Source organism: Kogia breviceps, chromosome 5 (genome assembly GCF_026419965.1).
Source record: "Kogia breviceps isolate mKogBre1 chromosome 5, mKogBre1 haplotype 1, whole genome shotgun sequence".
Taxonomy (NCBI): Eukaryota; Metazoa; Chordata; class Mammalia; order Artiodactyla; family Physeteridae; genus Kogia; species Kogia breviceps.
In genome coordinates, this window is record NC_081314.1 from 74,825,815 (window position 1) to 74,844,184 (window position 18,370).

The following is an 18,370-nucleotide window of genomic DNA, read 5'->3' on the forward strand; positions in this document are numbered from 1 at the left end:
CAGGTTTAGGAGAATGTGACCTGTCCTGGGCTAGCCTGAAAGGCCTCCTCGAGAAGTGACATTTGGATTGAGCTGAGATCATCTAGAGAAGTAGAAGTTAAGGCATTGGTTGCATGGGTGTGTAGGAGGAGGGATGGTGCATTCCAGCAAAGGGCCTCAGTGGTGGGGATATGGTATTTCCAAAGAACTGAAAGACCTGTATGGCTGAAACCAAGAGAGCGAGGACATCTGAGGTTTAGAGATGGGGCTTGAAAAGGCCTTAGGAAACAGAGCACTGAGTTCTTCTAATCCTGTTCAGAATGTTTAGGCTTTTACTTCAAGAGAAATTGCAGTGTCAGCACCTTACAGAGCGCCCATCTCCAAGCAGGTGTATAAGAAACATACAGTGACAGCGATAAAAAGAAACGAAATTGAATTATTTGTAGTGAGGTGGATGGAACTGGAGTCTGTCATACAGAGTGAAGTAAGTCAGAAGGAGAAAAACAAATACCGTATGCTAACACATATATATGGAATCTAAGAAAAAAAATGTCATGAAGAGCCTAGGGGTAAGACAGGAATAAAGACACAGACCTACTAGAGCATGGACTTGAGAATATGGGGAGGGGCAAGGGTAAGCTGTGACAAAGTGAGAGAGTGGCATGGACATATATACACTACCAAACGTAAAACAGCTAGTGGGAAGTAGCCGCATAGCACAGGGAGATCAGCTCGGTGGTTTGTGACCACCTAGAGGGGTGGGATAGGGAGGGTGGGAGGGAGATGCAAGAGGGAGGGGATATGGGAACATATGTATATGTATAACTGATTCACTTTGTTATAAAGCAGAAACTAACACACCACTGTAAAGCAATTATACTCCAATAAAGATGTTAAAAAAAAAAAAAGAAACATACAGTGAAACTGAAGGGGTAGCAGGAGGTGAAGCCAGAGATGTGAGCGGGAGCTGGGTCTCCAAAGACTCTGTAAAATACGCTGAGTTTAACTTTACTGTGAAGAATGATGGGTTGTCCCTGAGGGTTTAGGCCTATTTAAAAGGTGACTCAGCGTGGAGAATGGATTTAAGGGATTGGAAGCAGAAAACCCAGGGAGATTATTGCAGTAACCCAGGAAACTGACAGTAGTGACCCTAACTAAGGTGGTGACAGTGGGAATGGAGAGAAGAAAACAGAGCCTAAAGGATGAGGCAGAATGGACAGGCCTAAGGTCCTTTTCAGCTTCGGGGTAGGAGGACGAGAGAGGGGCTCAGGAGGATTCCCAAGTTCCCGTCTTATGACTCTGGTGAAAGGTGGTGTGGCTGATCCAGGAGGAGCAGGCTTGAAGCACAGACAGATTCACTTTGGACACTCAATTAGTGGCACCTTTGGGTCAACCAAGCGGACTTGTCCAAGAGGCAGTCAAGTCCGGGCTGGGGCACAGGCTCGGAAGGCAGCAAGAGAGATGGAAAATGATACTACGAGAGGATCAGAGAAAGTGTGAGGGGAGAAAAGACAGAAGGATCACCAAGGGCTGGACAAAGAAATACAAATCTGTCCCTTACATGGAGATTGAGGAAAAGGAGAAAACCAGCAAGAGTATGCTGGATGGAAGCCAAGGAAAGAGTTTAGGAGAGAACGGTCAACAATGTCAAGTTGGAGAAGGAAAGACAAATCACAGCACCATGTTCCATTCTGGTTGGTATTTCCTTCAGGGCATTAATCATAGCCTACAATGTTTTCCACTGTCCATCTCCTTCTCAGACTTGTAACCAAATAAGAAGGTTTGTTCCCCACTGCACTACTGCGCACGGAGGGCTTGCTGCACAGAAGTTCTCAAAGATCTCTGCTGAAGGCATATGGAGAATGCACGTGAGTGTTTAAGAAGGAATCAGGGGCTTCCCTGGTGGCGCAGCGGTTGAGAATCCGCCTGCCGATGCAGGGGACACGGGTTCGTGCCCTGGTCCAGGAAGATCCCACATGCCGCAGAGCAACTAAGCCCGTGAGCCATGGCCAGTAGGCCTGCGCGTCCGGAGCCTGTGCTCCGCAATGGGAGAGGCCACAGCAGTGAGAGGCCCGCATACCGCAAAAAAAAAAAAAAAAAAAGAAGGAATCAGTAATGAAGGAGAAACTGCAGATAAAAGGGGGCAGAAATAATCCCCAGGGAAGAAGGCTGGGCCGGCACAGAGTATGGGACCCAGGAGACAGGAACAGAGGTAGGTTGGTCCTGAATGACACAAAGATACTCAGAAAGATAATTTCCCATCCATCCTCTTCCCCAAGAACCAGAGATGATAAAATTCTCTCCCATGAGTTTCTACACTGGTCCAGATGGGCTTGCCCATCCCGGATGCTCCATTCCCCTGAGATTTTATTCCAGGAAAAAATGAGTAAGTAGGTTGGGGATGAGGTTTCTCTGAGGATTCCAGTTCCAATCCTCTGCATCATGAGCACCAGATTTTCAAGAAGTGATTTCATCCCAATGACTGATTTTGTAGCATGAAGCCAATGTGCTTCAGTGCTGTAAGTCAAGTCAACGTACAAACATCTGCCCTTACAAAGCAGGGCAACTAGATCCAATTTTTACTTAAATTATTCCCTTTCCAAAAGTAGTCACTTACTGCACTAAAGAGTCAGATCCCTTAGTTCACTTAAAACCCAATTCAATTTATAAATTTTGATTTCACAGTAACTATCTTAAGAGTACGTGTGGTATCTGCCTTTCACTGAACAAAGATGAGCTCCCATTCCCCCCACAATGATAGACTACATTAACTATGTCCTAATTAAATGTTCTAAATCTGGAATGACATGGGGGGAAAGAGGGGGGCAGAGCCTGTACCTTCATAAGACTTGCCCTAATTTACTTAGCATCAAGGGCCCAGTTGACCTTTATAGATCCTTAAATCAATCAATTAGCTGAGACACGCCTTCTTACTTTCAAAATGAGGAGATGGCATGGATAAGATGGTATTTCACACAAAGGACTTTCAATAAACATAAACCACAAGCATCAAAAGAATGTTTGTCCTCAGGGCTGCCAAGAAAGGCCAAATGATAGAATGAAAAGGGTCTGGACCAGGAGCCAGAAGAATCATACTAGCAACTGGCTGGCCGGACAATCAAACCAACCTCTTCTCCACTCTGCCCACTATTCCCTCACTTCCATCCTCTCCCTCAACATTTAGCATCACCTCCCGTTTTATGCCAGCAACGAGCACAGCGCCTGGCATGGTGATGGCGCTCATGTTATGGAAAGGTACACAGGGTTAAGAGCTCAACTGCCTAGATTTGAATCCAGCCTCTCACCAGCTTGAGCAAGTGACTTAACTGCTGTAGTTGCTTTACAGGTAAAGCAGGGGGATGGTAGCAGTATTGTTACCAATCGCAGTATTGTTGTGAGGATTAAATGGGTTAATGATTACAAAGCACTTGGAACAATGCCTGATAAACAGCAGGGAAGAGTTTCCCAATACAGTCATTACCATCACCACCACCAGCGTGACCTTGAGCAAGTTACTGTCCACCGTGGGGTTAAATTTCCCCACCAGCGACATGATGGGGTGGATGAACTGATCTCAGGAAGATCCCCACTAGCTTAACTCCTCTATAATTCTTCAAATCCTATTACAACTCTCTAAATCCTCCTAAGGCTCTGAGCTCTCAGACCAGCAGCAGAGAGGGAAGGTCCATTGCCAGGAGTCTTACTAGCCCATGGAGCTTCAACTCCTCCCAAACATAGGCTGGACCCAGCGTCCCACAGTCTACTCAACCAGCCCCCTTCCTTACTGTAGATACAGACTGTTCAGAGGCAAAAATATTCATTGTGATACTCAAAGCTGTGTAGACAGCAGAGATATGAGAAAAGGACACACATCACGGGGTGGGCGGTAGGGGGAACCAGAGAGAAAGACAAGAACAATCAAAAGACAAAAAGCAAACATGACACACCAGAAATACACTGTGCCCACCAGGTTATTTATTCAGCATTCTTCACCTAATATCTTAAAAAAACTTCCAACTACAAGGCAGCTCTGTAGCAGGGAAATGTTCCTTATCTAGAAGCACAGCCCTCTCAAAGTGATTCCGCGTCACTTTAAACCCAGGCAGATGCTCCCAGGGAGCAGATGCTACTGAGTGGACAGCCTTAGGTGCAAACACCTTTCTCAGGAAGCAGTCACTTGCCAGACATTTAACTCACCTCCACTCTGCCCAAAAGTGAAATCAGTGTTCAGGATGATCAAGTCCCCTTTCCCTTCTGGGCCTCAGTTTCCACTTCTGTTAAATGGAGGAAGGAGGAACTCAGGCCACCTAACTTCCAAGTTTCCTAACAGCATTAAAATTGTAGTATTCTGGGACTTCCCTGGTGGCACAGCGGTTAAGAATCCGCCTGCCAAATCAGGGGACACGGGTTTGATCCCTGGTCCAGGAAGATCCCACATGCCGCGGAGCAACTAAGCCCGTGCACCACAACTACTGAGCCTGAGCTCTAGAGCACGCAAGCCAAAAACAACTACCGAAGCCCGCGCGCCTAGAGCCCGTGCTCCACAACAAGAGAAGCCACTGCAATGAGAAGCCCACACACCACAACGAAGAGTAGTCCCCGCTCGCTGCAACTAGAGAAAGCCCACGCGCAGCAACAGAGACCCAATGCAGCCAAAAATAAATAAATAAATAAATTTTTAAAAATTGTAGTATTCTATCAATGATTTCCACTTTGCAGGAGGAAAGGGTTTTTTCTTAATGAGATAAAAAAAGATCCATAGTTAATTGCAATTTTCTGCCTGAAGCTAGGTTTCCTGGGTTCAAATTGCCAGTCTACCACGAGCTTTGTGACTTTGGGCAAATTGCTTAATCTCTCTGTGCTTTGGATTGCTCATCAGTAAATAAGAATAATACCTTCCTCATAGGGTTGTTGCTAGGATTAATTTAGATAATGTATATAAAGTATAAAGCACTTAGAACTATTCTTGGAACATGGTAGACATTATTTGAGTGTGGTTATTATTATTTTCAGTTACACAGTTTTTCATTCAAAGGGAAAATTTATTTGGAAATGGCATGCTAGAAGTAACACCAACACACACAAACACACACAGCAAGTAGATGGGAACCCTGGGTTCTAACCATGATTCTGCCCCCAAACTAGCTGTACAGTAGTGGATGAACTATGGCCCCTCTCTGGGGCCTCAGATCCCAAATCAGAGGTGATAAACTGGCAGCCACAGTTTGACCTACAAGGGAGGTGAGAGGTGATCTCCTTCACCAGTGCAGCCCCCTACTGCCCGGCATCCCTGACTCTGACATCAAGAACTAGCTGGCACTTACCACGCCGGCACACCACACGCACCTTCCTTACCACCCAGTCCCTGGTGGGCCTTTGGCTCCCTGGTTCGGATCTAGAGGGACCGCCCCTTCTCACAACTGGGCTATGAGCTCCTGGGGCACCATATGCCAGCAGGATTCTGTTGTTCCAGATCAGAAACACAGCCTGTGTTAAAGCAGGCTGCGCATACCAAGGGCAGAGTTGAGAACAAACTGTTGAGATTTCTTTATTAATCACAGCTCCATCCGTACAAGCAGCTGCTATTAGGAACAGCTGCAGCTGCTAAAAGGGTGATCTTTAAGCAGCCTAGAAAAGTGCTGCCAAGTTGCATACCGACAACGGGCACGTGCAGACCTGCACTCTATTGGCTTGGTTCTTCCTACCGATCCTCAGTGCCTCTCTCTGGACCAGAAATCCTCCTTCCATACCTTGAGGTGGCATGGGATAAGGGAGGCTTCTAGAATCAGCCTAATACAAAGAATTTGGGGTGAACTTCAAAGGATTTTGATTCCACCTCAACCATTCAGTGACCTTGAGTGAGTTACTTCTCTTGACCATGGTTTTCTTCCTATGTTAAAATAGAGACAATAATAATACCTACTCTATATGTTTGTTGTGAGAAGTCAAAACTAGATTATGCCCATGAAAGTATTTTGTAGACTGTGGAAGTCCAGATGAAAAAATACAGGTTTATCCTTTTCCCATGAAAACTGCAGTCTGACGCATAAGCCATCTAATACAGAATTCACTGTTGTTAGCTTAGGGCTATCAGAGGTGAAATCAGAGAATCACGTGGCTACAAAGGGCCTTTTGAGGACCTGTAACCCAACCTTTCTACACTGTCCCCCTCTCCTCCAGTCCCTGAATGCTATCAACAAGAGCCTAGCCAAAGGGTGGCCCCACTTGGAAAACTTCCACCTGCAGGAAACTCGCTATATTCCAAGGCAGGCAGCCCATTCCTTCCACCGTGGGCCTAGTCCAAACATAGACCATTCCTCCTTGTAGAGATCAAATCAGACTTGGTATAATTTAAGCAGCCTTGAAAGCTGCTTTCAAATGGACCCACCCCAGGGCCTTTGCACATGCTGTTCTAACTACTTGAATACACTTCCATCAGTCTTCAGGTGGCCAGGTCCTTCTTATCTTTCCAGTTCAAATGTCTCTGCTTCAGAGAGGCCTTCTCTATCACTCTTCACTCCATCCTACCCAGTGACCTTCCATCATAAGGGTCTGTGCTTTTTTTTTTTTTAAGCGCACATCCCTATTTACTCACGTGCTTAAATCTTGTTGAATTCCCCAGAGAACACAAGTCATATGGAGGTAGTGACCTTGTTTCTCTAATTCACCACCCTGTGCTCTTACAATACAGTAACTTCACCACAGTAATTACACTAGTTCACGGTAGGCACTCCAACATATGTTGAATGAATTTTATGAATTAATGAATGAATGCTTAATTCTATGCACACTGTAGATATTCAGATACTCATTAGAAGAAACAAAAACCTCAGCAAGTCTTACACCAACTCCCACTACTGAGTTAACTCACAAGTATTAATCATGTCTTCCTGTGTTGAGGAAAAAACATATAAAAAATAAACAAACTGAACAACAGCTCCCCGTGCCAGCTTTATTCATAGCAGCACTGTCCCTAGTAATCTGTCTCTTTATCTTGTGCAGAGGGAATTCATGAAAAGGCACTTAAGTGGACGAAAAACAGATAGCTGTTTCCTGGAGACAGGGCCTCACATAATGGCATAATTACGAACTGTCCTTAAGGAGATCACTCAGCTGGCAAGTAGTCACCCAAGTCCATTGTGAATGCTGTCACAGGCACTCAGATATGCGAGGCTAACAGACATGGCGAATGCATGCCTACAGGGTATGTACTGAGCCACGCTGCCCTCAGCCAGCCTTAGCCACTATGTACCCTTGGCCCAGTGGAGAGCAGAAAAACCAGAGAGGTACAAAAGCTGCTACCCTTGCCTGGTCTGGGAACACACTCCAGCAACCGTGAGAGATATCTGGGTAGAAAAGCCACAAGCTCTTTGCAGGCTATGTGCTGGAGCAGAAGACACCGGAGATCTGGGTTGAGTTCTGTTCTACAACCTACTCTATAACCTCCAACTAAGTCATATCACCTCCCAGAGTCTCAGTATTCCCATCTATCAATGGGGGTTACTAGTTCCTTTCTCAAAGGCTGGTCCAAAGAATAATACCACACCACATCAGATGCTAATATGTATTGACACTATAAAGCACTGCACAAAGATAAAGTATTGATGGCAAATTATCTTATAATCATAAGTAATTGCTGCAATTAGGATTCCAGAATAGGCAACCAAACACCAGGAGGTTGACTGATAAGCACAAGAACACCTTCATGAGAAAGATGACTTATGCTTTCTATGCATCCTTTAAAGCCCCAAGTGTGGGAGTGCAGGAGGTTCACAAGTACCCCGGATGCCCAGGGAAGAAAAGTCAGGGTCTACAAGAAAGGGGAATTTCCCACAAGCCAAGGTTTGCCGCTCTTGGTCAACAAGCTACAGCAATTAATTGGGACATTTCTTAAACTGCCCTATGAGAAGTCTTAAGGATGTTATTACTGGAATCTAGGAAAAAACTCCCCTACCACATGAGGAGATCAGATCAAGATTTTCTTGACTCCAGAGAAGATGACGGAATATGGCTTAATGAGGGGAGCAACCACAAAGAGACAATGTCAGAAAGCGCTCATGCCTTAAATAGAGTCTGAAATAAGAAGCTATGCACAGAAAGGCTCTTTTAAAATGCATGAAGTCATTCTGTTGGCACCTACTGTTTACGTAAGCCCACTGGGCGCTGCAAAGGTAAATGAGCAGGGATTATTTAGCCTACAGCATGGGGAACATGTGGTAAGGGCTATGAAAGGGGACCAGGTATTAGGAGAACACAGAGGGAAGGGAAATTTCTTTTCTCCTTGGAGAGATATAGGAAAGCTTCATGAGTCAAGTGGCATTTGAGCTGGGAGAAGAAAACAAAGCAGAGATGAGATGTCAGAATGCTGAGCCTCTTAACTGCTTCTGTGACACAGATGTCTTGACAGGCTGGAAAAGCCTGGCGACCCCTGCAAAAACGACAAGTATACTTAAATGAATGATAAGATTACGTAGGACTTCAAAGAAAATTGGTATTAAAACACAAAATGCAGTTAAAAAACAAATTTGTGATAGAGTACCATATGTGGTTCTTTATTAACGTAGTCAATAAAATCTAGCAGCAAGTCTAACATCTACCATAATTTCAAAGCAGCAGTGAATGGCTTTTTGAGACGTCTGTAATATCTGTAATGTGAAGTGAAAATATCTGTGATTTCTATTGGCAACAAAAGCAAAAAACAGAGGTACTGCTAATACTACTATGGTTTGTTACCTACTTTTTTTTTTTTTTTTTTTTTTTTTTTTTTTTGCGATATGCAGGCCTGTCACTGTTGTGGCCTCTCCCGTTGCGGAGCACAGGCTCTGGACGCGCAGGGTCAGCGGCCATGGCTCACGGGCCCGGCCGCTCCGCGGCATGTGGGATCTTCCAGGACTGGGGCACGAACCCGTGTCCCCAGCATCGGCAGGCGGACTCTCAACCACTGTGCCACCAGGGAAGCCCCTGTTACCTACTTTTATAATGAAAGGAAATGCAATATTGCAATTCGCGGTCAATAAAAATAGAGGTAATTTTTCCCCAATCAATTTCACAGATTCCAAGTTTTTGTTTCCATGGACCCAGGTTAAGAAATCCTGATTGAGAAAACAGCCCAAGCAAAAGAAGAAAGTGAGAAATTCGGGTAATGTTATGAGACCATGTAAAACATGCAAAGACACAAATAGGAAATGGTATTGAAAGGCAGGCCAAACCCTCAGAAGTCACCAAGAACGTTCTTCATTCCCCAATCATTAAACCACAGAATGTGCTCTAAGTTCCAGAACAGAATCTTCTTTTGAAATAAAAGATGAATGAAAGAAGCAAAAAAACATCTTAACACAGGTTATAGCTCCTTTCCAAAAGTGTAGCAGATGACAGCACATTGATATATTTACTAAAAAAAAAAAAACAAAACACCACATACCCAATAGGATTATGTATGTAAAACTGTATGCATGTAAGTATGAGTGGGCGTAAGCGTGTCTTATAAACAGACATCCAGAAAAAATGTACATCAAATATTAACAGTAATTAGAATTTGGAGGTGATTTACTTTCTTCTTTGTATGTTCTACAATTGGAAAGTGGGCCCAAAAAAGGCCCAAAAAAGGTTAGGTGACTTAGGGTAACACACATTCCACACAGTACAAAATAGAGCTTTACTAGAACTCAGAAATGTACTTTTGTACCTTCATCTTCAGAACTGAATGCATCTGAATACAGGAGGTAGGTATAATTATTTGCCCCAACTTACATACTCAGACTCTGAGACTCAGAGTCTGTTAAGTGACTTGCCCAACATCACAGAGCAAGTTAACTGGAGGAGTTGGGGCTAGAATCCAGTTCTCCTGCCCCTCTAGAAGGCAGAATAGTATCACTGTTGAAAGCAAGGGTTTTGCATCAGCCTGATCTTGGTTAAGTCCCAGCTACACTACTTACTTGCGAGTAAACTTGGACAAATTCCTGAATTTTTCTAATCCTAGAGTTCTCCATACTTCTTTACTTCAAAGGGTTATGGTGTCCTTGGGAAAAGATCCAATGATGTGAAACCCTATTACAACCTCTGACACAGAGGAATCATTCTAATAATCATCTCAATCACTATGCCTCCCTGTCTCTGTCCCAGGGGGAAGGACTCCAGCTTTACCAAAGCTGGCAGACATATCTGCTCATTAGACACAGCAGCCCAGTTCTAGTCTCAAAAGTCAACTGGGATCAGCTCATCGTGTGCACAAGCAGCTCTACTGGACAGGGAATGAAAAACATCAGGCCTAACACGGGACAGAACATCAGAGTGCTGAGCCGCCAGTTTGGGGATCTCTAGGGATTCAGATTCAATAGGTCTAAAACAGGACCAGAGATTCCAAATTGTTAAAAAGCTCCAGGAGAATCTAAAGAGTTAACATTCAAGGACAAATTCCTAGTTTGACATGAGACTCTACTATTTCATCACAAGCAATGCATTATCCAATGGGTGGCCCAACAAGGCATCATAGGAAGACCAGGGATCATCGATGGTTCCAGGGCTCTTCTGTCATGAAGGGCAGCAAACACCCAGAACCATGGAGGGAGAATTGAAACCAACTCAAACCAGAAGCAAAAATAAATGTTCAGAGGGACTTCCCTGCCCCAGATGCGTAATGTTTTCAGAGCTGGAACAGACTTCAAAGATGACGTCCATTATACAGATACCACAGCACATTAGTGACTAGCACACTAAGGAACGTACCAAGACTTGGAGGCCCACAAAGCAAAGATTCACAATAAATTCCCTCAGTAAAGATTGCTGGATGAATTCATTAAGGAAAAGTGACATTCAAACACTCGAAAGACAGGGCTTCAAAACGGCCTCCTCTGTAGATATAGAAAGTACCTAAAAATATGGTAGTTCCCACAGCACTCAGAAACACCACAGCCATGGGCCTGAAAGGAGACAAGAGTCAGCAAGCTATTCTCTTAAAGTTGATGGGCAAAGCAGAAGAGGGAGGGGCCTCCACAGGCCCATATGAATTAAAGTTTTTGCTCATTATTTTATCCTTAGGACCCTGCATACTGCTTGGCAAACAGTATAACATTCAGTAAATATTTGTTGAACGCATGAAAGTAAGAAAGGCCAAAAGAGACCATCTCTGCTCCTGCAGGCTAAGCAGGGTACTGAGTATAGCATTCCCCACGGGGTGGCGCCCTTTTCGGTTGTCTGGCCCAAGAGCGATAGAAACTGATTGCCAATACAGTGGAAGGAACATGAGCTTTCAAGTCAGGAATACTTGGGTTCAAACTCAAACTCCGTATGATCTTGGCATAAGTACTCGACCTCTTTGAGCCTGAGTGTTTCATCTTTAAAGGGGGATTAATACCACCTACTTCACACCTCTAAAACAGGCATGAAGGTATTTATCCTTAAAAAGTTTCTGGAAGAAAATTACATGAATATATTTATGCAAAGTAGCTAGCACAAGGGCCAGCATACAGTGTGAACTTAACAAATGGCAATGTGGGTTGGAATTAATCATGCCCTCTCCAGCCAGAGCCTATATTCTCCTAGGTCACCTCTAATCATACTCTATAGTCTTTCTGATAGGAAGCTGCAGAAATAATTCCAGTGTAAGTTTACTAGATTTTCTAACAATGCCCATTTCTTTAAATAAATAATAAAATCACGTATACATTCCTTTTCAGTTTACAAAATAACTTCATATTCACACACATAATTCTGAAACAGTGCATTACTATTATTCCATGTTTAACAGATGAAAATACTATTATCTGTGTTTAATGGTTGAAAAAACTAAGACCACCTAGCCAGCAAGTGGCAGACTGAGACAGGAACTATAGATTTTAACATTTTATTCTAATGACCATCAGTTTCTTAACCTGAAATTCAAACGAATGATCTTTCTACTGAATAAAATACTCCAACTCAGACGGCTCCAGAACTCATGTCAAATGCTGATTGGATTACCCTAATACAGCTGAAATCAGAAACAAATTTCTGAAAGAAGAGACAATATTTTTCTTTTAAACAAAGCCCTTCCCCTATGGATTTAATACATCAATTCTTGATAGAAAAAGACTTAGGGGCTTCCCTGGTGGCGCAGTGTTTGGGAGTCCGCCTGCCGATGCAGGGGATGCGGGTTCGTGCCCCGGTCCGGGAGGATCCCGCGTGCCGCGGAGCGGCTGGGCCCATGAGCCATGGCCGCTGAGCCTGCGCGTTCGGAGCCTGTGCCCCGCAACGGGGGAGGCCACAAGAGTGAGAGGCCCGCATACCACAAAAAAAAAAAAAAAAAAGAAAGAAAAAGACTTAGAATCGGCAAGAGAGTTTTAGCAACATCTCTTCCATTTATTAGCCATGGGACCCTGGATGATTCTTAACCCTAGTAAATTTCAATATCCTCATCTGGGTAATGGGAAAGCAATACCACTCCTAAGGTTGTGTGAAGTTCCTGGCACAGAGAAGGCAGTCAGTAAGTGATAACCACTCTAATGACCACACCATGGTACCAACCATTTGGACTGAAGGGAAAGCGACTTCTTACTTCTTCCTGGCTCTTCTAGCTTCTTCATAACCCCTGTTCTGCATCTGTTCAATGGGGACACAACCAGTCTTCATTCGACCTCACCAGGGAATGAAGGTAATAAAAGAGTTGGCAGAGACATTATGCAAATACCAAATATTATTAAAATATTAATGAACTCTGGCAATTTCCCTGAATTTTGATAAATGGTGTTTATTATGCACTGCCAGCCTCTCCCACAATCTGGGCTCTCACATATTAGCTAGATAATAACAGCAATCATGCTCCTAAAAGACCAAGGTGTAGAGAAATAAATAGTGAGTCTAGATGACTCCCACAAATACCTGCCTCCAAAGGAATCAGAATCTCCAGACAAGCAGAGGTGGTCAGGACAGACCCTGGACAGCTGGGTGACCAGTAGCAGGCTCAGATCAACTCCACAGCCTATGCAGACCCCTGCTTTGATAGGACAGTGAAGTTTCCAGGTGCTGACAGGTCATTGTTTATGACAACGGCCTACAGCAACTTTGCCCTTCTGCGTAAAGTTGCCTCCAATCTCGATAAAACAAAAAGGATCTGGGAAGCCGGTGGGCAGGGGGCTTTAGTCCAGGCTAACGATCTCATAGAGAAAGTGGCTGCCCCTGCCAGCTGCCTATAAACAGAGGTAGCATTATCCACAGCTCCATTAAAGAGGTTTGCACTAAACTCCTCTGCCATTTCGTTCTCTGTGAGGGGATAATGTTTTTAGGCTGCTGACAATTCTCAGGTGCCGCTCAGACAGAAGCAGAACAAAGCCAAGAAGACTCACACCCACCCCCAAAAAACTCCCAGAAATAAGGGCCTGCTGCCACCCCTGTTAACACCTTAACAAGCTGAGGGTCATTAAGACACATCATTCGCATATTCATGAAAGACTGTGGACTGTGGCAAGTGAAACAAAGTGCACAAAAAGAGATTTTGTTTTTTCAAGCCAAGCGAAAATCCGCTTTAGGAAAAGTAAATCCACACAGGGACTCTTGCTGTCGCCAAACCTTCACTTGTCTAGAGCAACCAGCACCTCATTAAAAGAAAGCAAGCAACTCACAAATGAATGCAGCACCACACACAGGCAAGCTCATTTCGCCATCTGCCTTCTAGTGTCCAGAGGGGCAAGAGGCTTAAACAACATTCTCCTGAATTTTCTCTCTCCCGCAGGTGGAAACATCAAATTCCCAGGGGGCAAGAAAGACTTCTCTTGCAAGATCAACTGGGTAAAAAGGAATAAAAGGGAATTTCGTTTACCTGTCAACACCATGCCACTCATGACATTAAACACAAAATAAATTAAATAATTCACCCTTCGTAAAGGCTTTGAGAAATCAGTGTATCCAGCAGTGGGGTTAGCACAGGATTTCCTCATGAGTTGGGCACTTAAACTTACCCCTCCCAACAGCCTCCCATTTTCTGTTCCGTGACTATCCTGACTGATGGTGACCCAGCACCTTTTCCTAGTGAACGACCTAGGACAGGAGACATTGGAATTGAGGCCGGCGCTATAACAACACAATGGCAGACTTCCACTATATACGTCAAAGAGAAAGGCCATGATTAAGCAACTTAAATAACTGCCCTGAGCCTTCTCTGTATATCTTCACCCTTCTGACAATCACTGTGCTGGTTTTCAGATCGGAAAGCTTTGTAAGCTTGTAAGCTTCCCATCGCAAGGTTATGGAGTTATTTAAACACACACGCGCACACGCGCGCGCGCGCACGCACACACACCCACCCCACATTTAATTCATCTGAATATTAGTTGAATGGTCGAATCTCTCAACGGAGAGCTTTTCAACCCCATACACAACTAGGATACACTTGGGGAGTGTGGAGCAAAAAGTAAAATCCAGCCCCAAGTTTTAACATGCTTCATCCAACTTCCCAAAGCGTTACTACCCACCGCCGGCACACGTTCAATTTGTATTACCCCCAAACTGGGCTGTGGGGAGGAAGCAAACCGAGAGGTAATACCCGACGATAGAACCAGCAAGGACAGCAGACAGCCGGCTGAAATCCAAGTAGACGGCAGGAGGAAGGCAAAAGCTCAGTCTTCCTTTGTGGTCCAAGACCTTTTTCAATTAAATTTCCCACTACCTGGAAAATTGCCTGAGAATGTATTTGTCGAACGCACAGAGACACGCGGTAGGGCAGCGCTACACTGGAGCCCCAGTTCTGCGGAGTGTTTCACAGCCAGGCCACGTACTGCATGCAGCCAGAGTTGCACTGGCGGCGCCGCAAGCTACGCGGGAGGCTCCCAGCAGCGGACACTCACAGCACTAATCCGAACTACAGGACACCTGGGGAGGGGTTCGGTCTCCCCAGCCTGACTCAATTATTTTCCTTTACACAACATTAAACAATCTTTTAAGGACCTTTAGGTGCCAGGCTGGGGGGTGGGAGGGGCAGCATTATTCTAAACCCGGACGTCGCCGGGGTTCGAAACCCAGGACAGCTCTCTCGGCCCGTGCATAGACAGCACACAAAGAGGAAGGGGCTGGCGCTCCTCGGGGTCAGAGCTCTGAGCGTGGTCATTTTCGAGCTGGGAATTAGGAATTCCGAGCTCAGCAAGAAGCCCGGAGAAGCACCGGAAATGCTTCCGACCGCTTCAGTGGGAAATCTATTTGCAAATCAAAGTTGCAGGAACTCCCTGCGCCCAGCCTACTTGAGCGGGTTACCAGGGAACACCCAACAAGTTTGGCCACCGGGGGCCCGGCTTGACAGCGCCGCGCCGCAAGAGAGACTAGAGAGCAACTTGTCGCTCGGGCGCCGAGCCAGAGCCCCAAGCTGTCTCCGCGCCCCGAGCTCTGGAGAGGACCCGAGACTCGGCGTTGGGAAGGAGCTGGTCCGTGTCTCCGGAGACAAATCCCTTAATTGACAGGCGCAGCGGGTTCTCACCTGGACCGCGCGTCTTCCAGGGGCTTCCCCCAAACAGTGAGACGTTTCACCACGAACACTTCACCTGCCTTCCAGCCCCCAGTCGGTGAGAAATTAACAAAAGAGCCAGCGAACTGGGGTGGAAAAGGGACCCGACACAAAGTATAGTAGGGAGGAGAGGGAAGGCAGCTCAGGTTGCCGCGGAGAAAGAAGGGAAGAGGCGGAACAGAGATGGGTTATACCCCAGGCACCCGGCGGCTCCGGGAAGAAAATCAAGAAGGAAAGAGCGCGCGAGAAGGGGGAATGGGTTCTTTACCCCGCTTCCCATCTCTCTCTCTCTCTCTCTCTCTCTCTCTCTCTCACACACACACACACACACACACACACACACACACACACACACACACACACACCTCCCTCTTTTTCCTCCTTACCCAGCATGGAAAAGATGAAATCCTTGGCTGTGTGAATCTCCAGTGCTCTCTGGTCGTCATATTCCCGCTGGTCGTGCTTCGTGAATTCTTGTATGAGTTTGTTCAATTCCTCCACCCGAGCTCCCGACCTGAAATCCAGCTCCGGGAACGCAGGCTTGTTGTTACAGCCCAGGGAGGCTGCCTTGCTGGCGGTGGGAGCCGCCATCTTCATACAAAACGCGCCGAGTAGCAGCTCCGCGGCGGCGGCAGCACCCACCCCCGCCCCCCCCAGCCCCCCTGGGCCTCCTCCCCTCGCCGGCTCCCTGGCTGTGACCCCGGCCCGTGGGCGGGCTGGCGGGCGGGAGTCTAGGCGAGCGGTTCCGGCTCGGTGCGCTCCGGGCGTCCGGGCTTCAGAAGGATCTGGACTGCAGCGAGAGTGCGTGTGTGGCCCCGACACCCTTCCCTGCGGCCCCACGCCGGCCCAGATGCTGCAGGTCTCTGCACTCCCCTGGACCTAGCTGGCAACTGCGGTAGCGGTTGTGGAGCCAACCCGAGCCTACCCCGGGCGAGGAAAGTGAAGTGGAAACAATGTGAAATTCACCAGCTCTGAAATCAACAAGCTGCCGGCTCCGGTGTTACGGAGCCAGCACCAGCGTCCCCCATTTAAAGGGACAGCGCACCCAGTGGAAAGATAAATAAATAAATGACAGAGGTCTGCGCGCCTAAGCCACTTGCCAATCTGTACTCGGGCAGACGAGAGAGGTGTAGACGTATTCTTTCTCTACCTCCACCCCTTTTGGGGGCAGGGCTTGCCAAGCGCGTTCATAAGGGAGCCTTCCTCTGTCTGATTTTAAGGGCGGTGTCCTGGGCGAGGGCATCCCTATGGGAGCGTTTCCATCTCTAGAACTCCAACGCCTTTAGGTGGTGAAGGAACCTGCCTTAAGGAATATAAACCAATCTTCTGCCGTTTCTGCACAGATTGCTAAATATGATATGATTAAGCGTGTCAAAAAAAAAAGAGTGCACACCACACCCCGTCCCGTATAAACACGCCCATTAGCCACTAAAGTATCCCAACCTTTGCCAGAGGTAATTAATTTTTCCTGGATAACAGCCTATTAAACTTAACATACAATGACTTAATGCGGTTCAGCCCCCTCCAATATAAAGATAGGAAAACTCAAGTGTAGGTGTGGGGGAGGGGGAAGAACAATGAATTGCCCCAGGTTCCAATGAATGTTGAATGACAGGTGAAAATTCTCTCATACAGCAAATACAATTTGAGCATCCACTATTTGCCAGGCAGAGTGCCAGAATCTCAGTTGACAGGGATAAGCCAAAGGACATGGTTCCTGAGATGGAGTCACACTCACTTGACAAGACAGATTCTACTAAGTCATGGTCCTTTAGACAGAATAGGATCTCAGAGGTGTTTTCAGTGTTTATGAGGTTTTTGACTCAGACACTAAGGAGACCTATTTGTTCTTAGAAAAAAAGGTTATCTTCCTCCCTAATTCTCCAAAATCCAACTCATCTCTATCCCACAGTCCCTGATATAAGATAAAAGCTTTTTCTTACCTGGGTTCTCATGGCCAATAATACAAACTCTTTTTTTCGTCCAGGCTCTGTTATGCCTTTCCCTATAAAATGGAGATGATAATTCCTGTCTCATATGTTGTTTCAAGGATTACATTAAATAAAGTGGGTCAAGCACTAAGTGCAATGCCTGATATAATAAATATTTAATTAAATGTTAGCTGCTACTATTGTTGTTATAAACTTAACTCTTTCCTCTTTCCAACCTATCCACATTGTTGCCATGGTGATTTTTACAAAACACAGATCTGGGTATTGACATCCTCCTGGATTTTTCTCCTCTTTACTCCCTTCCCAACTTTATACCAAAGCCAATTCCATAACACGCCTTTTTCGAAAGCCTTCCCTAAGACCCTCCCCCAAGCTGATGGCAACATTTTCCTCCTTAGAACCTCCACTGCACCCTTTCAGAAACTTTCAAATGCCTTTGATGAATTTTGACCCTACTTTATCATTGTTAATGCAAGTTTCAAACTATGAGCTTCCCTAGGATAAGAACTACATCTTACTCATCTTCAGATTTGTCCCCGCAGGAAGGTCCTCAATGTTTATTGAACCAAGTGATGAGTGAAGAACTTTGGCATAACCAGTTAATTTCTTTTGCTTTTGGTTTCCTTCTCTTTGAAACAAGATTTCCTACCTACTGCATATTAAAGAGGGAGGATACATGTCCACATGAACGCTGGTGAACTGACGAGGGAGCTACTTAAAACTCTGGCTTTTGCAGGTCTGCTATGCTGCCCTGACTTCTCATCTGAGAGGGTATTACCATTACTTGGGCTTTGGGATAAGCTATGTAAGTGGTCGGAACTCCAACACATCCATCCACTCCCATCTGTCAGTGCTTCTCTCATGATCAGTGGTAGGCATCTGTGAGACAGCTGGCTGAGGCACAGTCATTTCATAGATCAGAATGATCCTAGTTCACCCATGCAAGCAACAACCTCCAACCTAATACAGTTGG

General features: G+C 45.8%; 1 protein-coding gene across 2 annotated transcripts in view; it reads right to left on the reverse strand.

The window, feature by feature from the left end:
- The window catches only part of MB21D2 (Mab-21 domain containing 2), a 106,049-nt gene extending 89,586 nt beyond the window's left edge, over positions 1–16,463 (reverse strand). For both annotated transcript variants that reach the window (XM_067035342.1, XM_059064023.2), the window contains exon 1: positions 15,832–16,463. In XM_067035342.1, coding sequence (XP_066891443.1) covers positions 15,832–16,042 — 211 coding nt within the window. In that variant the 5' untranslated portion in view covers positions 16,043–16,463. The remainder of the gene's footprint in view (positions 1–15,831) is intronic.
- Between the last annotated feature and the right edge of the window lie 1,907 nt (positions 16,464–18,370).